Source organism: Corvus kubaryi, unplaced genomic scaffold (assembly GCF_017639235.1).
Source record: "Corvus kubaryi isolate FWS band 111438036 unplaced genomic scaffold, C.kubaryi_AGA036_p1.0 37334, whole genome shotgun sequence".
In the NCBI taxonomy this organism is placed as follows: domain Eukaryota; kingdom Metazoa; phylum Chordata; class Aves; order Passeriformes; family Corvidae; genus Corvus; species Corvus kubaryi.
The window spans coordinates 3,566,995-3,590,872 of record NW_024581108.1 but is presented as its reverse complement, the minus strand read 5'-3'; the positions used below and the strand labels follow the sequence as shown (position 1 = coordinate 3,590,872).

Here is a 23,878-nt window from a genome sequence, read left to right as displayed (position 1 = left end):
TCTTGGTTAGAACAGTGGAGTTCCTAGGTCAGAAGAGCAGTGACTAACCTCAGTTTTCTTCTGTGTAGCAGGACTGAAGTTACCTCTATTTGCCTTGCATATGTAAAGAACTAAAATTACCATAGCTTTATCCATAAAGCTTTTAGACTACAAAGAATACATTTTATCCTTTGTAATACTTGAAATTGTTTCATGATTTTGTGTTTGGAAAAAGACCGAAAAGAGAAAAGAAAGAAGTTTTTTGATCTGAAAATATCCAGACAAACAAAACTGGGGAGACTAGATCAAGCTTTTAAAAATAAAACATACCAAAAAATCTTCTATCTGTAAGAGCTAGTAATAAACAAATAAATACTAGTTTTACATCAGAGAACTTGGTGTTTTTATTGGCTAAGCTTCTTTTGCTTTGCAAGTAAGAAAGGAAGAAAAGCAAGAAAAATATTCCCCTGAAAGGAAAGTAAAAAGAAAAAAAAGGCACCGGGCTGTGAATGAGTGACATTTTCAATATGGGCTTTGGAATTAATTGCTGTTTTCTTAGGTAGAGAATCAGGTTTAACAAAGTTTCTGGAGGTTCATCCATGGGGAATGCATTACTTACTACACTTACCTAGACACACATAGGAATCTTAATTCAGGTGCCTAAATAGCATAGGAATGATGTGGATAGCCACCAGAGCACTGAATTAAACACAAAAAATCCCCAAGCCAAAGCAGTCAGTATTAGTAAGTTCAAACACTCCTTCTGCTTTTGCAGATCTTGGTTCTTGTCCAAATACTCAGAACCAGAATCTTCCAAAAGAAAGTCTCCAAAAAGCTGCTGCTGACACAACAACCTGCCACTCAGTCAGGTGTACTCATTCAGTCCTGCATTGAAACTGGAGGAATCTCTTGCCCAGAGGTATCAGGGAGTTGATAAACAAAGACAGTAGATTTTAGTCAGCGTTCAGTGAGAGCACTGAAAACCTTCCTTCACATATTAAAGATGGACTTGCTGTCATTGAGAAAATAATTGTCAGTAGGACCAGCAAATTTTTGGAAAGTGTAACTAAATCAAGCCTGTTCACCAAACAGTTTTTTGATAATATCACATGGTTTTGCCAACCAGACCAGTCAGCTCTAGAATTTATAAGAATTTTCTACAGAATGCTATCCTGATCTAAATCACATATGGGCCAGTAACTTGAAATATCAACTGTTTTATTAATTATTATCCTTGTTTAAACTGATAAACTGATGAAACAAGCCTTCATCTATATCTCATGTCAATCTAGTTTTCATTCAGTCTTCTGCAAGCAAATGTCTAATCAAATTCAAACAATGTAGGAAAAAATATCTTACAAAGGTGTCACTCAGCACCCCCCCAAAATAAAAGAGAGAAAGAGAAAATGACATATTCACACAAGTGTGACTTGCTTGTACTTGCCAGGACCACACACAGCATTATCACGGCCAACAATAAGTCTCAGAGGGAAAAAAATAAGTGAAGTTTCAAGTCAGTGAAAAGGGAATGAAGGATAACTATCACTAGGATATGAATTATTAAGAGTATATTTTGGTCCAGCTCCTAAAGCCAGCTGCCACTGGAATGATTTTGCTAAAAACCAACAATGTATTAGTGACTTACAAGAAAGGAATAATGGGAGGTGATTCTAAAATCCTCACCTGGTATCTGTCACTCTGTTTAGACCGACCAACTCTCTAAATCTGACAATTAATCTACAAAAATACTTCAGAGGAAAGCACCAAGGATTTATAATAAAAGTGAACGTCCCAGTCAGAGGCAGTAAAATATAATGTATCACTCTATACTTAAAAATGCCTGCAAAAATAGCAGATACTTTTTTCAACTGAGAAAGAAATGTTAAGATTTGACATAGTTATATTTAGTTCACAAAAAAAATAGATTTTGAAATGATATTATCAATTCTTCTTTTAAATAAGACAAGAGTATGTAACAATTTCGTTGCATAGACACAGTGAAATTGCATTCCCATTAAACGATACGTAACTGCATAACAGTGCATGAGTGATGGAGCTGAATACAAGTTTCAGGCACCACTCATATTCAAAATATGGAGACACTCTGTGCAAATGACCCTGCTACTTGAGCAATCTGGCTCTGAATGGAGAAAAAGAAATTAAATCAAGCAGACCATGTTGATTTATTGACAGCATGTGAAATACAGAACAAAAATAGCGAGGAAGCAAACAACTATGAAATGCTTGTTTGTAACAGAATAATAATTGAAAACCTGATTTAAATGCCTTCTGTAGTGTTTGTCCCCCTCCTTCCCACATTTGAAATCCTGCATCTCCATGATAGTGGAACGCATGCATTGCTTCCAACTCACAGGTGAATCCCCAGGTAGGGGGCTGCAGAATCTTTCTACCAGAGAAAAAAAAAGCATTTGTTAGGCCTGCGTTAATTATCCAAACTTTAGCAAGGGTGACTGCATATGTTACTGATGGCTGAGGCACACAGAGCAGGGAGAGGTGACCCAGGACAGACTTGAAGCCTGTTGTTACGTATTTATATTTTAATAATCCCAATCACCAGTGATACAGAACCTGTCCTTTGCCTTGCTCTATAAACAACCCCAGCCACGAAATGTGCTCTCTGTAGATGCTGACTGGAACCGGTAGATGAAAGCATGGCTGCTTTGAAAATCCTGCCTCACATTCTGAGGGAAACAGGCATTCCTATGGAGATACCCAGAGCCTGAGTTCCAATCAGCACTAAGATTTGAGAATTAAGGGTTTAGGCCAGCAGGCTGGAGCATCAGTCCCCTGTATTGATGTAGCCTTTAATCAGAAAAGAACCATTTTCTTTTGGCATTTAAACCAACATATCATTTCAAAGGAATGATAGAAACCAGGCCATTATCAATGCAGAAAACAAGTGTTTCACACCAAGTATAACATTTACAGAACTCAAAACCAGGAGAAAAACAACAGACTTCTGTACTTGCCTGAGAAAGACAACACAAAACTGGTTGCCTTTTTTTGTTGGTTTAGGTTTGTTGTGGTTTTTTTTAAACATTATCTGCCTTTCTAGTTGTAATAGCCTGGTTGTTAGGGCAACCATTCATATTCCAACAGACTTCAACAAGAGGGTTAGGACAAACAAACAATGCATGTTTTCTTCAGCAACATTTCAAAAAAGCTGCAAATGAGGATCATAGCACTGACCAGTCAAATAATAGGATAACACCCCATAACACCCCTCCCTTCCTCCTTTCCTCCCTTCCTCCCTTCCTCCCTTCCTTCCTTCTTCCCTTCCTCCCTTCCTTCCGAATTCCTTCCAAATTCCTTCCGAATTCCTTCCTTCCCCCACTTCACTCATGTTGGGGAATCAGAGGAGCAGGAATCACTAGGTTTATGTTCTCAAACCCAATTGCCAGTAACAGCTGTGGGACTTCTCCCAAACCACAGGATTTTAACCCTTAGTTCACAGAAATAAGATGCTGTAGAAGTCCATCCAGTTCTTATGTGATAACTGAAACTTCACAACTCAAAGTAATAAGCAGTTTTATGTAATAAACCTTAAGATTTCTTTCAGAAATTGCATGGTAAAATATTTAAGAATCCATTTTCTATTTTTCTCTTTGTATTAGGTGGAGTTTTAATGGGAAAGGAAGAAGTAGATATAAAAACTTATTTATCAGTTTTATCTGTAAGGTGCTGTTTTGAACTTTGGACTGAGTAAAGTTAAAAAAAAAGTAATATTACCATAAGATGAGTATGATGCTCTCCTTAGAAGGGAATGTATGCACACAGCTTTGGGTATGCATTATGAAGCTGTAGCTCTTAAAAGATAGAAATAATTACATTGAGTTCAGCAGACCTGCTGAAGTATTTGCAACATGACAATAAACCACAATGTCCTTGCTGTGACTGGGGCAAGGGAACTCACATCTGGGTAAGACTCAGTCAGAATATTCTACTTTGGACAGAAGGGCTCAGCCATGCAGAACTGGACTCTCAGTTTGCAAGACTAAAAATAATTAATGCTAAAGTGACCTCCAGTCACTGAACATTAGTCAACTAACAGTTTTAACTTAATTAGTAAATGAAAGCTTACATCTAAGAGTCAGATGCAAATATCCACACTAGCAAAAAAGTCTGCTGAATCTTATAGCAGTACTGAGAGTTTAAACCTTAATCCTCTAATGACTGCAAAATCACATATTGAAGTTCCACTGTAGTAGCTAATGGCTCCAGTTGGCAATGAAATAAATTGCCCATGTGATAGAAGTAAGTGTCCATGTGGATCCCTTTGAAGGAATCCTTTAATGCCTTTGTGCATTAAACCTATGTTTGTGGGAAATAGTGTAATATTTTGTGATACTACTTCTGGTATATCCATTCAGCTAGAACATTTCAATTTTCCCATGGTCTGTAGAACAAGTTGTTGATTCAGTTCAGTTGTGCATTCAGCATGACTTTTAGATGTTGTGATTCTTGAATGCATAGTTATTCGACTTCAACATTAAATAACTCCAGTTTAATATTTTATAAGTTGGGATAGAGTTAATATATTCTGTATGTGAAGCTACTGCATGAAGACTTTTTTAGATATTAATATTTAAGTACTGGCCGGTGCATATGCCCACCTATGGTTGACAGTATGTCTTCTTGATGTTGCTGTATCTTGTATTTTAAAAAGCATTGCATAGTTTTTTACTACAGGACTATTCAGATTCCTTTTAGTTTTACCTTAAAGGTGGGTGAAACTAAAACCCCTGAACTTATTTCAGTATTTTCTTTTCTTTTTAAACTAGGTCTGAGAATACGATTATTCAATTTCTCTCTCAAGCTACTAAGCTGTTTCCTATACATAGTTCGTGTGCTCCTGGATGACCCTACACAAGGACTTGGATGGTAATGTTTGGGGTTTTTTTCTCATTTCTGCTCTCAAAGCATTATATAAGTTGCAAGAAATAAATTAATGAATACCTGTTTGGCATTCCTTCAACAAGGATTTGTTTTTATGTCTCACAGATATTTTGAAAGAATTATAAAGCTGGTCTTACATTGTGAATGGAAATAAGAACTAAAATAACAATATTTTTTTTTCCCTTTGCTTCTAAAATAATCCTGGCTCTCTCCTTAGATACTGTGCATTAGATGTAATTGTGCAAACTTAGATTTATTATTACATAACATTTCTATGTAAAGTTGCAAATGTCTGATTCCCAGTTTATGGAACAATTCTTTTAGGATTTTGCTTAAATAACTTTACTTAAAACTCCAGATCCCAGAAATGGACAGATAAATACATGAAACTAAGCTTTCATGCAGATGATATTGATGATCATTTTCTAGCCTTCTGCTTTCTCTAAACACTTCAGAAGAGTGAGACCAAAAGTACATTCTATACTCACAATGATTTATGGATATAATGCATGATTTTGCACACCAAGAACTGTCAGTATGGTATTCTATGTGACTTATTTTTTAATGTGTTCTACAATTAATCACCAAATGTAGAAGAAATTATCATTTATTTAATCCTGTTGTATTTGTGTCCTGGATATATTGAATCTCCTCGGTTTTTAATGCTAATAAGCATCACTTTTTACTAACTTACTTCCTTTCACTTGATTTGATTCTTTTGTCCTTAATGCTGAAAAAAACAAAACACATAAGAAAACGCTAAGCTTGAGATGATAAAACCAGCAGTTTTCACACAATGTTAGGCAAGGGACAGAGTTTGATTTCTAATTTTAATATTTGAATATCAGCTAAATATAATAAGGGTAATACCAAAAAAAGCTAGTGCACAGGAGAAATACTCTGCTTTACAAGAATGAAATCCAAAGCAAAGAAAGGTAAAGAATATTTGCTTTATTCAGCAGTGAATGAGAGAAGGATATGAGAATAGGAAGTACAGAAGATGCATTTGAGATTTCTTTTGGTCAAAATTTATCGTGAGAACTTGTAAGATCTGAAAAAGGGCTGTGATAAAATTTATTGTGAGAAATTGTGAGATCTGAAAAAGGGCTGTGAAAAAATTTTTCTGAAAAACAAGATCAGTAAAAAACTACTTTTGACTCCACATATACCTTAGAATGTCTCTTCAATAAGAAGAAACAACCAGTAAAGTTTTCATAAAAAGTTGTGGAGAAGAGAAAATCCATCCTTAGAAATTTAGGCATTTTAGCAACTCAGAGACTTACCATTTTCCATCTAACCATGGTTTGTGGCATGCTGCAGTTCTTTTGTTATGAGATCTCTGTTGAGCCCAAATGAGTGTACTATACTGCATGGTTATGTCTGGATGTGCAGGACAGGTTAAAATATCAGACCTTGTGCCAAATATACTTTTGTATTTATATGCAAAGATGCATATTCATATGCCTCACACCTTTCCTGACACGCCCTTCAATCCAAGTGTATCACAATTCACCAGACAGTGTATTTATATTTTCTATATATATTATTCCCTTACATGGTGTTGTGGTACATCTGAGAGAGTAGTTGGTGTGTTCTGTCTCTGAATAACATTTGTCTGCCTGAGAAGAGTCAGGTAAGTCCTTCTGCCTGCTCACTAAGGGCCCAGTCTTAGAAGCTGTGCCAGACAAACAACCGGCACCCCATTAATGCTATGGAGATCCTGAGGGCTGGATACCAAAACTCCTGCTGGAATGCATTCTTAAGGATGTGGTAATATGAAAGAAAAAATAATTTCTAGGTACTGTGTCACAGCCCCATGGAAGAAACTACTCAGCATGCTGAAAGCACGGCCACAGAAAATGTTTTCACCTCGTTGGTTTTAAAGTGACAAATCTGGGAGGAATTCTTGTCATCAGATTCATTTCCTGTTTTTCAGGAATGCCTGCACAAGCTGGTGTCTTTCATTCAGGCACAACGGGTGTACAGGAAAGAGCTTAAGACATAAAGCATCTTTATTAATGGGTACAGTTTAGCACTGTCCCACTCACAGTTGGTAAAAATACAGTTGTTGCCAATCTGTGGGCTGCAGATCCCTTTATTTTCTGCTGACCTTGCTTGCCAAGGATGAGCAAGGATGTTTTTCATCATTTACAGATTACATATTCCCACGTCCTTACATGACCATTTGAAAGGAAGATTTGTGCCAGCAATTAAAAGCAAGATAACATCCCATGCATAATAGCCAATATTTTTACTTAGGTATCACAATTTTGTACTTGAAATACTGCTGCATGAATCTCCAGCCCTCCTCACATCCTCCAAAGAGGTTATCAAGTGTAGTTTGGTGCAGTCTTTCCTATTGAGAGCGTGGTCTTTCTATCACAGCCTATCCATGGGATAGGATTTCTAGGATCTCTTGATCTTCAGTATATATTGTGTACTTAGTCCAGCTTTACAAAGTATCATTTCAGTTGTCTTGTTTTTAAATTCGAAAAGAAATCTTTAAAAAATGTAACCTGGAATGCTTCATAGTCCTTTATCTACGGATATGGAACATGTACATAAGAAAGTACAGCAGTACTTTCTGAAAGCTGCTTCACTTTTAAAAATGTCTGTATTGGTTGCCTTGGGTTTCAAACTATTGCATGCATTTCACAGACCACTTAATGATGTAATTAATATCCCTTTCCTCCCATGTGTTTTTATGACTGTGTTCCCATATACATTTGCTAATGGAAATGGACTTTGCATGGATGGTATTGGCAACTATCAGTAAGGAATTAAGCCGGAGTTGTTCCAATCAAAACTACACACCTGGAACAATTGACTGGTGAGTTCCTAATTTAAAACAGCAAACAAAAAGTCCACAGAATGGTGGGAAGGGGAGAAACACAGGAAGACAAAGCCATTTCCATCTGGAATAGTGGCATTTTGACATACAGTAGGGATGTTTCCATAAATCTCTATCCATTACTTACATTTCTGAATGTTCAAACTGCATTTAATATTTTAATTGTTTCTCTTTATTGCAAAGTGAACTGCTGGACTGAATGCTGGTGTGAGATCTGGGTTCCATCAATGCTGACACCTTGCAGAAATGAAAAAGGATGCCCTTAATTTAAAAAACCAATTCTGAGTAGCAGTAAATGATTAAGAGGAAATTATTGTGCCATTGAGAGTGTCCCATTCCAGTGGTGCTGTATCAAGTGCCTATTAGCACTGATAGGATTTTTCTAAGATATGACAGCCCCTAAGATTTGGATACCATTTATATCATTACACAGATAGCAAAATGTTCACAAAAAAGGATTGTCAGTTTCCCACAGGAACCTAATGATTTGCTCTGGATTAGAAATACAAGACATGTCAATATTCAGTAGATAACTACTGATTTAAAGTTTTTATTACTGAGAATTTTCTTTTCCAATAAGGCTGCTCTAATTTCCATTCACATGTACAACTTTTTTTTTGTCTGAAACACCAGATTATCATTAATTTCATATTTGTTTTCTTACTATAATGAACAGGTCTCCCATTATTTGGGTGAATCGAAGCTTACCTTTATGGGGATTACAGGTAATATGTAAATGACCAATTATTGCCATTTATCAACTGCAGATTATATCGATTTACAGAATTGTAGCAGTGTTAAAGGATACTTGGAAATGTTGATAGCAGCAAGGAAATCTCATTGAACACCAAGTACAGCAAAAGAATAAAGATCAGCTGATCTGAACTGATTCTCTCTGTGAAATGTGGTTTTTTACTAAGAAAAAACTCTCTATTGAAGCTTCCAGAATAGTTATACTGCTATATTCTCTCACCGTGATTGGTGCCATGCCAATACAATAATTGTACCTCTGTGTAATACACAATTTTCCAAGGGAAGAAACCCTCGATGAAAATACATTTAGAATATGCACAGTTTGAATAATTTTTGACCTAGCAGTCAGATTATTAAATTTAAGTAAAAAATACTGAGATATTTATTTGCTTATGGATACAGCCCTTTTCTGATACATTTATTTGATAAGGTAGGAATTTATATGAAAATAAAGCCTGAGTTTATCTAAGTCAGTAGTAATTACTAGGAGAAATGGATATATTTTGATTGCCTATTTTAATAATTTTGCATATTTTAATTATTTCCCAATTCATAGCATCTTTTTAAATTCTAGATTGTGCACTCTTTGGAATTTTCAGTAGTAGGGAGCATTGACTTAAAATTAGAAATCCTGAGGCTTGACTTCAGGCTCCAGCTTGATAGAATCCATCTTGATGGAATATTCCCACAATACAACATTAAAATACAAATATTTTCTATGCAAAGGACTTAAGTAAGTTTTATAGTTATTTAATGTCTATAATGATTTAAGTATTTTGTTTTACTGTTTTGATATCTGACTGTTAAAATATTTTTAAAGTATTTAGTACATAACTAACTACATTTAGTTTATTTAAGGCTGGGAAATTGAGCTCAGCTGCATTTAAATCTTAAAATTTTTCATCTTTATATTATTTTGCTGCTTTCAACTTTCTGAATTATACACAGTAAGAAAAATGTTTGCTTTTCTGCATATTCATAACATCTTCACAAGAAAGTAAAGAGCAGACTGGCTTTCCTTATTTACAGCTTCCTTCTTCTCTCTCCCTGTCATGTGAAAAGATTTTGGTGCTGTTTAGGAATAAATGAAACTCAGAAAAATAACAATATTTAAGCTTCAAGCAAAATTCTCTTAGCTGAGAGGGTTTCAGAGGATTCACAGAAAAGCTGTTTTATATAATCATTTATTTTCATTATAATGTTAATATCTATTCTCTAGAAGCTAGTATTAATACACACATTTTTTCCCTTCACTTAAGGTGTCTGTAGCTGTAATAAGTCTCTTTGAAACTCTGTTGCTAAGTTATCTAAGCTACAAGGTAAGTACTCTTTATTACTTTTAGGTAGAATTCATTACAAAAAATAACGGAGTTAAATGTTTCAATATAAAGTTTATGTGTCTGTGCCCACACTGGTGTGCGAACAGGGAGTTGAGAAAAACACACTTTTAGAGGATGGCATATTGTCACCCAGGCAGCCCTATTTCCCAAATTTATGAGCAAACTCTCAATATCTAAAGAGTGGAAGTCAGCAATTAAGTGCACATTATTTTCCATTGTGTGCTGGCACACTGTAATTTGAAAATACATTCTTAAAAGTGATCTTGATTTTTTGATACTGATTTTTCAGGTGCACAGTTTTATCTGTCTGTCCATAATGTATTGGACACAATTGTCATAGATGTCAAAGCTGTAGCTACTCAATACATATAATTCAAGTTTTAGCCCTCTAAAACTGTGCACCAAAAAACTAGGCCAAGACAGTACTTAAAAAAAAAAAAAAAGGATATGTACATACTTGTGTTATCCATCTGTGTGATGCTATTGGAATATCTTTTCAAAATGTCTTGAAATCATTTGATGTGAATACAATGTATTTTTGTATTTCCATTCTCTTTTAAAAGTTACATTTTTCTAATATAATTATTCATTTTTCTTCATTACATTTTGTTCTGCTCTCTCTCTGCATTTTTAGTATCTTGAGGAGAAGAATACTAAAATCATTTAAAATCATTTATCAAGGAAAATACGAAAAAATTTGCTTTCTAAAGCCGAAAATATCTTGGGGGGATAATCTTTTTTTTTGTATTATATTTTGTATTGCTGACATTCAGTATCTATCAGAGCCACCACTGAATTTAGAGACTTTTATTTCAGTGTGCTTATCAACTGATTAGGGCATAAATGTTTTTCTTAGTGCCCAATAATGTTAAGAGGCTTGCAGTTGTCTGCTGTCTAAAAATTATTCTTCTTAATCCTTGGAGCATATATTATTTAAGGGCTGGGGGCTACAAGTGAAAATCAGTTATAGGCAGAAATAGTCCAAAATTTATATCCTGGTGTCAAAACAGTAAAGAGCAATCACAGTTTGTACTGTTCCTGAGTTTATTGGGCAGCATTTGATCCTCATCCATTCTGCTTGTCATTTGCATCAATTTCAGTGGGTACAAAAGAGGAATTCTTGGCATATCAGCTTCCATAAGAAGTTATTCATTACTGTGTGATGGATGGAAAGCTCCACTACTCTGATTTGCTGCATGCACCTGCCACAGAAGTTGAAACAATATTGTGATTCCACTCCCCATAAGGGAAAGGACTGAAGGGCTAATCTAAGGAACAACAAGAGTACTGAAATGTGGTTTGGGAATCTACTTGGTGCAAACACCTCCTTCCCCCTGGTCCTGTTTTCCTAGTTTTACACCAGTCTCTCAAAGCTAAGAATGGTGTTATTTCACCCACTGTAAGGCTTTTTTGCACACCCAAGGTGACCAACTATGCCTTGGTTCCTGTAAATCTGATAGATTACTTATTTTACAGAAACATTTTCAAAACATTCACAATTTAGGTAACTCATTTTTACAAGCAAGAGAATTAGTGAGGAAGAAAACAAGAAAAAGATGATTGTGTTTGCATTGGAGTGCACATTACTAGGATTTCACAAATAACCTGTAAAATGAATAAAGCAGTCATTTGAGAGAATACTCCAAGAGATTGACCTTTCTGATACCTGCTTGATGACATATGAGAAATGATTCAATATGCAGAATAGTGAGGGCATAGTAGCATATCATGATACTATGATACAGGGAATTTTCATTTCTTATAGCTTTTAAATAAAGGGGAATGCAAAGGATGTAGCACTGTGTTGTGATGTTGATCACTTGGATCCAGGCATGGAAGGTTTACAATCTGCATTCTCACAGCCTAAAGTATTACATGAGGGTTTGTCCTTGGCCAGAATTCTGAAAGATGTCTACGTCAGAAATCTCTGTTGTCAAAACTTGTCCCAGACATCTGGCAATCCTGCATATCCCTGGTGCACAGGCACTCTCACTGCTTTGAGCAGCACCATCCATTCTCACTGCAAAAGGCAGTTTTGCAGAACTCATGATGCATTTCCATGTGGAAGCCAGAATCCTACAGCTGCACACATCCCTAATTACCTGGAGCCCATCCATACAGGCATTTTGCCTGCACAAGTAAATTATGTGACATTTCTTCTCTATAATGCAGAGGAGAAAACTCCTAACATTAAAAATGAAATCACAAAATGGTTCAGTTTGAAAAATCAGATTTGATTTTGATTTTATTCTTCATACAAGACCCCTTCAGTTTACAGCCTCATAATCTCACATGTACGTCTGACTCCCACCAATTGCAGTTACGTGGAAGACAATAATCCCTGCCCCTTAGGTATAGTGGCTTCCAGATGTGAAGAGTTAAAAATGGAGAAAGAATTTTATGTGCTATGGAGTTTGTATTTAATTTCCAGTGGCTCTGTCAGGTGGTTGTTCTTAAAGGGAAGATGAATATGTCATTGCAACTGAAAATATAATGCTCTACTGCAAACTCTTGTAGTACTGCCATGATATGTGCCACAATGTTATTGTATTACCTATGATGGAGTCCTGACACATGGCATTAGTAAAGCTGTAAGTCACTGAAGTTCAACTACCTTCCCTCTTTAATATATGGATTTTCATCTCAACTTTTAATCATTCACAGCCACTGCACAAATTTGGAAAAAAAGTAGAATTATCCCCATCCTGTAGCTAGCAGTAAGCAAATTAAAAGATCAATACCACTTCATTGAAACATGTGGGAAGACCTCTCATTTCATGTAAGCAAGATCAAGTTCCAAAAAGCCCTGAAGTGTTCTGAAGTGCTGCGGGCAGAAAGAGAGAACTTGATATTGTAGTCCTAATTCAAATATGAAACACTCGATGTCTTCCTTACTTCCCTCTCCAAAACAGCTGGGAAAGAAAAAATGCAAAGTAAAGATCAAAGATAAATGCAAAGGATGGAAGGAAGGAAATTTAAAAGTATATATCTTTATATATATACTTTTATCTTTTAAAGTATATATCTTTTTATATATACTTTATTTAAAAGTATATATCTTTTACTTGGGAAGTAAAATTATGATAAACTGCAGGAAAAAGGATCCAGAGCGATCTATGTTCTATATTCACATTTGTCATATGTGTTTAAATCTGAGATGAATGATCTTCCTGAATTTCAGGTATGGGAGAGACTCCCCATGTTCCTTTGGGATATTACGTGTATTTCTCATCCGAACTATTTGTAAGCCAACTGTGACATTGTGGGGTTTTTTTCCTTTTCTTTGAAGGGAAATATCTGGGAACAAATTCTGAGAATACCCTTTCTCCTGGAAATAATTAATGCTGTCCCTTTCATCATCACGGTAAACATATTTGAATTAATACATTTGCACATCGCACTTTTATAGCTGCACAAATACTCTTATTTTTTTAAAGTAAGTTTTATTCTTGTATGGATGATGAGTTCGTGCCTATGGAAACACAAATTTGTCAACCACAAGAAGATAGTTTGCTACTGGAGTAAAGTAATATAGATAACTTTCTACTTCCTCTTCCATGGGCACAAACAAAACCAAAACCCTCCAACTACAGCACAATCAAGAAAATAAACCAGCTGGTTATTAAAATGTAAGAATCACTCATGTCTGCAGTGAAAACTGACTGTGTTCCTATTTTATCTAATTATCTTGCATGTGGTTAATCACAAAGGAAGACAAAAATGTTATTTAAAGCCAAATCTCACACTAGAAACACATTAATAGTAAGTATTTTTCCCGAGTGTTTTATTGCTGCTTGAATAGAAAAGCTCTAGTCCTCATCAGAAAAGCTTCTAATGAATTTGTTAATTTTTCTTTCAGATTTTCTGGCCAGTCCTAAGAAACCTGTTTATTCCTGTATTTTTAAATTGCTGGCTGGCAAAGCATGCTTTAGAAAATATGATTGTAAGTATGCAAGGGAAATAAATATTCCAGAGTTGTATTTTTTTAGTGTATTGTCTTTAGTGGGATTTTGGCAGTACAGTCCAACCCTAATAGGAAGCGAACCAGATCTGTATTTAGATTATACAAATGGTCAAGCATTACTAAACTGCTTTCTGTATCAAAATTAGAAAAAAGTAAGACACGAAATCTCAATTAGTAGAAATTGTTACTGTGCCAGTAAAGGAAATGGCAGTGGATGGTTCTTGTGCTACTCTGCCATTCATACACAATTGCAGGGAACTCAACTGTTAGGCCTTAATTGGGCCTTGCAGCCTGTAATTTGTAAGCTAGACATGAGCAGACCTCAAGGCAGCTTGCAATAGGATCAGAATTGTGCTGGGATGAACAAAGAACTACTTAAATAATCACAGAATCGCAGCTGGCTCTTCTGCACCCTTCTATATTATCAGCAAACTCTTAAGTGCATTTGAGTGACTGCATTTCTATCCGGGCACTGTATAATTCCTCTAGAGAATCAGATCCTGGCTCATTGGTTCAAACCCCCAAATAACACCTATTTTCCATTAATACAGAACGATCTTCACCGAGCCATCCAACGCACACAGTCTGCAATGTTTAACCAAGTCCTCATTTTAATATCTACGTTATTATGTCTCATCTTCACTTGGTAAGTGGCCAAATCCCCTCTGTTTTTATTATATATACTGACTTTTCTTTCTCTCCTACGTGGTGATAAAACAGGCCTGGTAAAAACCATGCACTGAAATAAGAAGGGTAAAACACTTCAGTGAGAGTGTTAACTAGCACCTGTACTGTCTGGATGCACTGGGTTTGGGAACAGAATGTGCATGCATGGGAAAGGAAATCCTCCTCACTCTAAGGAAGGAAATACAGATGATGCAAAAACATGGGATAAAGTAGTGGGAAATTTATATATGCACCAAGAGTGCAATCTCAGCAGAGAAATCACTCAGATGTGAAGAATAGCAACAGAAGTATATTAACCCACACCAAGGTCACCTCTCTCTGACTGCTGGGACAGAGAAGAATGTGCAATACCTCAGCCTTAAGTCTTTGACCAAGTCAGGTTCCCCCTAAGGATTACAGGGGATAGCTGTTAATAATCCTGATTACAGACAGTGTAGAATTTATTAATCTGGAGTACTGGCAGTACTGCACGGTAGGTTCGAACAACCAAAATGTGTTACTCAGAAGAATGTTTTGCTTCAAGACCTGAAAAACTTAAATTTACATCCACAGGGAACACCATTTGATTGCCACATGTTTATATTGTGCCAGAGGGATATGGTGTTAGCCAGGGCTGGAGGCAGATAAAGGAGAATACATGATCAGTCTGGCTATACAGGAGCTCTGTAGCTGACTTAACACACAGAATTCTCCTATCAGTAGTGCCTGAGAATTGAGAGTCATACTCAGGGGGAATACAGGATGGTGTACAATGTGATACAAGCTGGTGTACAAGAGGGCAGTAAAGAGAGAAGATGATTCTGTGTGGACAGGCTAAATCACCTGTATTTGTTTTGCCAGACAAGATGCCTTTAGGTCAGCACATTGATAAAGTTTGGTGTGTCATTTTGGAGACAGTGATTAGATTTTCTCTTACTTTATTTTTCTAGCTTGCCTTTCTGATGGTCACTGTTATGTGCTGCCTAACCCTTCTGGTAATAAGTGTAACACAGCACATGGCTTTTTAGAAGAGGAGTTTGCTCTAGCCAGTGGCTAAATAAAGGGTCCAATTTTACCCTTTGTCTTAGGGCCACACACCTGCATAATGACAAATGCTGCCTGTTCTAGACAGTTATGAATTTTTGTGATAGTTATCTTGTGATATCTCTTATTGAACATTATGTAATTTTGTATTAATAATAAGGACTTGGACATTTTTAATTTTGCTTTTTAGTTTTTACAATACAAGGTGCTTTTGAGTAAATATTCCTTCATTTGTTTTTACTTACCTATTTCAATATTTTACTGAAATGCTGCACAGATTATGTATCATGCTCACCACCAGGCATTGTGATAACTGACAGTAAAACATGCAGGAAGTGGCGAGCTCACCTGTAATTATGTCTGGGCTCAACAGCTGCAGGTACTACTTCGTTATAGTTCATTATTTACTGACCTAGGACTGACCCTGCTAGACTTGAAAATAAGCTAAGTAAGATGAAGACACCCAGAACTGCAGTGACTAAGGAAATGAAGCCCTTTTGGAATGACTGAGAATAGTAGTTCAAACATCTGCAGCTTCTCTGAGACTGTGTTCAAGCAATTGTTGCTCTTGTTTGTGTGAACACACATAATGGTATTTTTACACATTCTTTCTTTATACTACTGATTATGTATTTATAATACCCCCAAAAAATCTCTTTAAACAGTCCAAATCAATTAACTTAGTGTCTTTGCTTATGTTATATCTATGGTGAATTTGAGAGAGCGTTTAATTTTAAGAGACATCATTTAGAGCTTATATGAGTTTCTTCCTGCTGCAGAGGACCAAAGTCCATTGCTGGAATCTGTCCACTTAAGGATGTATTTCACCAGACTGATCTTTCATGTTTTCTGCAAAGGCAAGCAGTACCTAGGTCTGTTACCCCAAACACATTTGGGAGCCAGCACTTGATTTCCCCATACCTTAACAGAGCACGACACACAAAACTTTTCAACCATCAACAGTCTGTTTTCATGAGCATGTTTTGGTTCCATTTAGAAATACTACCCTGGTCCATGTAGTACCGTGGCTTCAGTAAAGCAAAATTACTAAGGCTGGATTAGTAGTTTGAGTAGAGTGCGTTCAGTTGCAGAGCACTTTCCCCTTAGAGGGTGGGGGGTCATGCTCATGGTGTGCTTTTGGCACCAATGATACCTGCCCTCATCGAGCCTCCCTGCTGACACTCAGGCACTGCGTGGATTAAATTGAAACCCCACAGCCCCCTCAGCTCCTGGTTGCCAGGCTTGTGCCGTCTGCTGCAAGAGCAACATCAGCACTTTTGAAGCCAATATTGCTTTAAAAGACAGGGTGTTCTGTTCAAAGCCACCCTTTTTTGTCGGACACATAGACAGAGATGGAATGGAGCTTTTTATGGGAATGACATGATTTTATAAAAAGTCCAAGATGGTATGAAGCCCAGAAAGATTCCTCATTGACTTTGTTCCTGCCTGCATATAATATGTATTTTCAAAATAACTTTACCATAATTAGCAAGAAACCCATAGAAAATGAATTAAATTTCACCTTGTGCATCATCCTTAAAACCATCCCATACATCTCCACATCAGAATCTTATAAGTGGTGGTTACACAGATAGGCACAGTCCAGCTTATGCCTCATAACTCAGGTGGGAGCTTTCCAATGAAATTTAATAAAATTAATTATCTAAGGTTACAACTGATTGGCCAATCTCAGTTTTTAGATACCATTATGCAGGCTGTCCTTTGCACTCAGAATATAGTAGAAAAAGGTGCCTTTTGTGGTTTTATATACTGTTGACAATTTTCAATGTTATTACAGAACAAACAGTAATCACAACAAAATTTATGCTCTACTACACTGTTTGATATTTGGTGATAATTGTTTATGGATCTGGGGGTGGAACTCATTTGCAGGTCCATAAATCTGTAAGACCAATTCCACTGTAGTTTATAGATTACATACAAGGATTTTTTTTTCTCTTTTTTTCTGACTTCAAAGACAGATTAGGTTGTCCAATGATTTTTCTTTCTTTAAACATCTCAGTGGCCTTGTAACCAGAGCAATTTTACATCTATTAAAACATGTGTGCTCCAATATGACAGACTGTTCAGCAGTTACCACTGAGAGAGTTCTAGTGAGAGTTACAGACCTAGTCATAATAATTGTGTCATTAAGCTAATGGATGTTTGTACTTGTTTGTCAAATGGAATACTAATTATTTCTGTAAACTGTACAAGAAGACAAATAACAGTTAATGAGTATTCCAGGCATCTTTCTGTGACACAGTGAATCATCTATTAAAACTTACTTTGAATTTTAAAGCAGTGTTAGTCATGTATCACCAGTGTAGAGTGATTAGCTTGTGAAGGAGGTGGCTACAAATTGTTTGAGATGGACGGTTATTTTTTTCATACTCAAACCTGCCCAAACTTTGCTTATGCTTTCATGGAAAGCTCACTGAGGTCAACCTTTATATTTTTTTACACTTCAGTGCTTTCAGCATCAGAAAATAAGGACGTTTCCACACAGTAACTTACAGAATACTCACAGAATGCCAGTACTGCAGCCTCAATGGCAATTACCCACTCACAGTCCTCATCCAGAGGAAGCAGTAGGAGTAAATTGCTTGAAAAGATGAAGACAAATCCAGACAATGATCTAGTCCAAACAAGAAAAACCAAGACCTTATGATTTGGAAGAATATGTCAAAGAAAAAAACCCACCCAACCAAGAAAGGATTAATCGCAGAAAATTTTAGAGAGAAAAAGGCATCTCAGTGCTCCAGTTCCCTTTATTATCAATAAGTAGATACAAACACCTAAGAAGAGGATCTGAAGGGAACTAAATCACCACATGGAGGTCTCGACTTCTCTACCTTTCTGTGTTGATTTTGACAGGAGCCTACAATGGCAGTTATCCAAGAAAGATGCCTAGCCTTAAGTAGGATGACAAGTGTTGGTGGATTATGCAATGTAAAATAAAATGTGGATTTTTGGCTCTGCAATTCTTTCTGTGATGTTATGTTTTGTTGTACAGCAGTCTCAGTGTTCAGGACCAGTCTCAGTTGGATTTAGAGAGGTTTTCTGCATTCCAGGACAGCACAAGACTGTGCTTCTGTCTTTCAGAATCCAATGATTGTAAAGTGGTAGAGCATATGAAGTTTCAGGAGCTAACAGAGTAAACAAGAGTTGCAGAATTTAAATCCAGAATATTATACAACATTAATTGAAAGTTCTAAGTAACTGGAAATAATACAAAATAAATTATTCAGCTATTACAAGAATCCCACAAAGCACTGAAGTAATAGCAGTGGTACTTTTCTTTCTGTGAAACAAAGCAGATCTGTCAGGAGCCCACTTGTTTCAAACACAGGATCTCTGTTTTCTGTTTTGAAGTATTCCTGTGCAGTGCTCTCCAAATACCAGCAAGTAGATCTAGAAGTAGGCCAGTAGCACATGCAGTACCTTCCATATCCATTGTACCAACTCCCACCTTCCCCTTGTCATGCTCCTCAATTGCTGGCACCAGGGCAGTGTGGATGGGTGGTTTTTCTGTGTACAATGAAAATTGAGGTCAAGTTCAGACACTGCCTTAACACTTCCTTAAGCGATGGGACAATGAATAGGCTGTGCAGCTCCTGGGAGGTCAACAGCAAAACATTTCCTAAAATATCCACCTGTTATTTGTGAGCAAATAATCTCTAAATTAAATTAGAGTTTATGTGAAATACTGCCTTCTGGGAAAAAGCATGTGCATGAACACAAGGCCAACATTCTCGTGAGCTTTGGTAGGAGAAACATATTGAATACAGAGTTTATCTTTTTTAGGCACAGAAATTTCTAAGGTGGCTTTGCTGCAATCTGCTGTTTAAGTAGCATGTGAAAACAGTGTTGCCACAAATAGTTGCTAATCTAGATTATTTAAATAAAACAAATTCAGATAAAACTCTTAGCGTTTCTTTTGGAATACAAATTTATGGGATAGCCACACTTCTTTCACCTTTGCTAGCTCTGGGATACATTTGCTTACATGCTTATGATTAATACTTAAATGGCCAAGGCTTTTCAAAAGGCAAGCAAGTGTAGTGAAAATTACCATTGAAAAAATGTAATAAAACCCACAATTGTTTCTTTGATTAATGCCTTTTCATATTTTTATGCAACTATTGTATTGTGACAGCACAGAAATATTACCATATACAATTTTCTTTCTTTGTTGATAGCTTGGTATTTGTAATAATACACTTTAAAAATATTTTTGCATATTTAAGTTCGAGAGTTCAGATCTGAAATAGCATATGGGTGATTAGTGCTGTTGAAGAGTGTTGCTTAAAGATTGTAAGATAAGGATGTGTGCCGGTTAGTTGTTTGTGAAAGGCAGATCAGAAATCATGTGTATTATAGGGAGAGCAGAAGTATTGAAGCTCAATCAGAAGTCTTTTTGGCTACCCATCAAAGACAGTTTCTATGGAAACCTAGATAATTATACAGTGATTTTCATGCTATTTTAGTTATTAATTTGGTAGTGACATAATATTTCCTTTGTTAATCTTTTTAGATGTTTCTACATAGTTATTTCTAGAATAATTAGGTCAGCATCTTTCCCATGGCTCATGCAGGGAATTCTCTGTGCCACTGATGTAATGGAATATTTAAAACTAGACACAGACACCAGTGAAATAAATAACAATTTGAATAGTCTATTTACTGTGGTCTGTGGAAAAAAGTCATAAAGGTTAGAAGGTTCAATCTAAATTATCTTCTTAGAATGTTCATTTGTAGCCATCTTGTTTGCTTAAAAATAAAAAATGATTAGACTAAATGATAGCTCAGAAAGCTGCCTTTACAAAGCCTCTCTAAAATGGAGTGCCAACAACGTTATTTATAAGCAAATTCTCCTATTTGGAATATATATAGAAATATTAAATTAAGCAAGTAAATAGTATGATTGAGAGATTTATGTTCTTTTATTTCACCCTGGAAAATGAGTCAGCTTCATGCACTTGTGATCTTTTCAAGTTACAAACTTTGCTAATTTTCTATCAAAGGTTGCAGGTCATTTCTGAATCTGAAAATCAGTAGTTCAAAACTGAATATAGATAAAGGTGGGCAAAGTTAAGTTTGTATAAATTTGAAAGACAAAATTAACTTATCCACGTTTTTTGTTCTCTGTTGTAGCACACAATATTTCAATATTTCAGTGCAATGAAATATTGTACATTATAGTACATTATAGGTCAGGCAAACCATCCTTTGACAATTAATGTAATTGCAATTTCACAGTCCAGTAGTGTATTCTATAAATCAATATTTTAAATTGACACTAGGAAGAATTTTCAGCTGGTCTTCCAAGGCCTCATCTCTTGGTGGGAGACATTGAAGTAATTGCTTCCCATTCTGAAAGTTCCAGCCCATATCCTCTGAAGCATTTTTATCTTTCTCTTCTAATAATTTTTTAATGCCAGGTGAAGGTACTGAAACTTCAGTAATGAGAATATACATATTTAAGGAGAGCGCAAATCATATATTCAAAACCAAACTCCTGCCCAAAAAGGAGGTAAAACGTCACTCAGGTTCTTTCCCAATATTTTCCCCAATAACTTCCATGGGATGTAAAGCTTTCTCTCAAATACCAAGTGCTGCTAATATTTACATCAATACTCTTGACAACTTTTCATTAAAGATGCATTGAGAATATTGGTGAGGCACAATATTTTGGAAAACATTATGCACTCTGAATATGCCATTGGGAGAATTTCAGCTTTTATTATCATGACATCTTGCAATACAGTAATAATATTACCAGATACCATGACAAGCAGAGCTTGTTCTGGCAGCAGAGGCCAATTACCATTACAAATGGAGGAAAAAAAGCAAATGAATTTGAGTCATATAACATTTGGACTGTTAGAAATACAATTCTAGGACTGCATCTCCATGGTATCCTTTCTTCAGCAATTGTATTTTGAATTTTGTGAGAGATAATAAAATCAAGCTTATTGCTAGTATTAACTAATTATGGCTTGCCAACACATGTAAAGTGACACATAAAATTCCTCGAAGTTGGTCTAAATGCATTCCTGTCCTTGTTCCTTTGCAGGAACACAGCACAAAATAGAGTGACTGTGAGGAATATGTAATGTCTCAGTAAAAGCAAAACATTTAATTAGCAATGTGCTTTCTTTGTCATAAAATGGGGTTTGGAGAAAATCTAGAAGTGATTGCCCAAAGAGCAAGGATAAATAAGGAATATCAAAGAAAAATCGAATGCCATATTCCATAAAAAGCCTCAAACAATTACCGTATTTCAGTATGTGCAATATGCATTTGAGATGTATGTGCATGTCTTCAAAATTATCAACACTTGAAAAAGGTTCACAGGAAAAATGTGGTCAGAGAAAAGGATTTGCCATAGGGAGTCAGGGAGGTGAACTCTACAGGCATGCAGATTATTAGAATGTAGGTTTTCTAGGAAGCTTTCCATTGGTTTATAAACACATAGGCTTGTAAGTAGATGCCTTGTGTGAAAATGTAAATGTTACATATGCAAAAGTTGTTTGTTACCTTCAGAACATGGGTGACAAGAATAACTGCAGTAAAATTAAATGCTGGAATGAAAGTTGATCTGGAGTGTAACCAGAGTCTGCAGGATGGGAAATATGATACGATCATATTGGCAAAATAAATTTTAGGTCTTGCTTTGGTTTTGGGAAGACTTAAATAAAAGCATGTAAAGTTCCCCTTAAAGGGGCAATTTGATATATAAAGTAAGTGTCAGAACCCCCTGTCTTCCATCTCTTTCCTTACAGGAAGGCATTACATTTCACAAGCTTCATTTTGTCTTTGCAGTAAAAAGAAAAACCTGATACTCACATGCTGTCTTTGAAAATATCCTGTCATTTTAGACATAGCAAATAGAATGCCAAGTGTAACAACGGTGAGTAACTATGTTGAGAATGTTGCTTCACCATTCAGTCGCTGGCATCAAACCATCATCACTCACAATTCCTGGCTCAAAAATGAAATTGTCATTAGCATGCAGACTTAAAAAAATAAATATATCTTTCATTGACTGATTTATTAGGCTGACAAACCCTTTATTTTACTTTACAAAGATCTGGTGTTTGCGGTGGTTTATGCTAACACATATAACTGTATTATCAGATGCCATCCATTATTCTGGTTCTCCAGTGAGCAGTAACTCATAATGCTGATTTGTGATCAGCATAACTCTTCAGTGCTTTTGTTCACTTTTGTTGTCTGTTTCACATTCCAGCTACATTTTAAGGGTGTGAAGTTTAGCAAAGTTCGTATTTCTCAAATCAGAAAGCGAAGAGTTACAAAAGGTGTTTGATATAACTTTGGCCATACAAACAGAACATGGCACAAGCCTCCAGGAGCTATTCACTCACTCTGTGTCTCTATTAGGTGTAACTTTATGGAATGTTGAAAGGATATCTCAGAAGCTTTGGCACAGATCAGGTTGTGGTATGAGAGCATCTAAAAAGAAGGATTTTAATGCACTTACAGTGGTTTTTAAAAGAAAAAAATCACATCTAAAATGCATTTTAAAAGAAAATCTATTCTGTATACTTGGTATTCCACTAGAAATTACCATAATGTTTAGACAGATATTTTTCAAAGAAGGGAAGAGTAGAGGCACAGTCAGCTATAGAGTGTCACACTTGGGTGATAAATACACATTTCAGATTTGTAAATAAAGACTCTTTAGGGTACAATCCAGATAAACAGCACTCTAGTGAGTTCCGTACTTTCACTGGCAATTAAAACCTTCTAAAAAAAGTTGTAAGTAGGAAATTAGTTGAGTTCTGATGTCTCTCAATCTCAATAAAATAGCTAACTGTATACTTAGAAAGGAACTCAAATATATGCTTAAAGTTGAATATATGCTCCCATTCTTTGCACAAACATATTTTTGGGAGTTGTGCATTTCTGCCATATATTACTGTGTATTAGAGCAGAAGTGCCTGAGTCACAGCCATCGGAAGAAAAAATTATCAGTGTTCATTAGTAAATACTGAAGAACAAACCATGGGTTGACTTTGTAGACTGAACATGTAACAACAGGCATGAAATGCAGTTGTCAGTTGCTTTGGGCACAGAACACCATATGTAATCACAGTGCAGAGCAAAGCAGTGTGTTCACTGATGCTGAAGGACTGGGAGATCATACAGGAGCCGACGACGTTTAAAGGTGCGCAGTACATTATGGTCTCCCGTAATTGCATGCATTGTTCAGAACAAAACTCTTTGTGGCATTCCATTGCTGTTACTGTTTTTTCATATTTTAGGTTATTATTACCATTGGCTTTCATAGATGACAAGCCTTAGTCAACTGCTGAGAATGAGCACCTAATCTGCTTT

At 36.0% G+C, this 23,878-nt stretch overlaps 1 protein-coding gene across 6 annotated transcripts in view; it reads left to right on the top strand.

Annotated features, from left to right (window-relative positions):
* KCNT2 (potassium sodium-activated channel subfamily T member 2) overlaps positions 1 to 23,878 on the top strand; it is a 115,306-nt gene that overhangs the window by 28,895 nt on the left and 62,533 nt on the right. For 5 of the 6 annotated variants that reach the window (XM_042029895.1, XM_042029892.1, XM_042029894.1 and 2 more), the window contains exons 3-9: positions 4,782 to 4,881; positions 7,670 to 7,726; positions 8,424 to 8,472; positions 9,760 to 9,819; positions 13,130 to 13,204; positions 13,700 to 13,783; positions 14,356 to 14,450. In XM_042029895.1, the coding sequence (XP_041885829.1) occupies positions 4,782 to 4,881; positions 7,670 to 7,726; positions 8,424 to 8,472; positions 9,760 to 9,819; positions 13,130 to 13,204; positions 13,700 to 13,783; positions 14,356 to 14,450 (520 nt within the window). The remainder of the gene's footprint in view (positions 1 to 4,781; positions 4,882 to 7,669; positions 7,727 to 8,423; positions 8,473 to 9,759; positions 9,820 to 13,129; positions 13,205 to 13,699; positions 13,784 to 14,355; positions 14,451 to 23,878) is intronic. The other variant, XM_042029893.1, reaches the window with a different exon arrangement.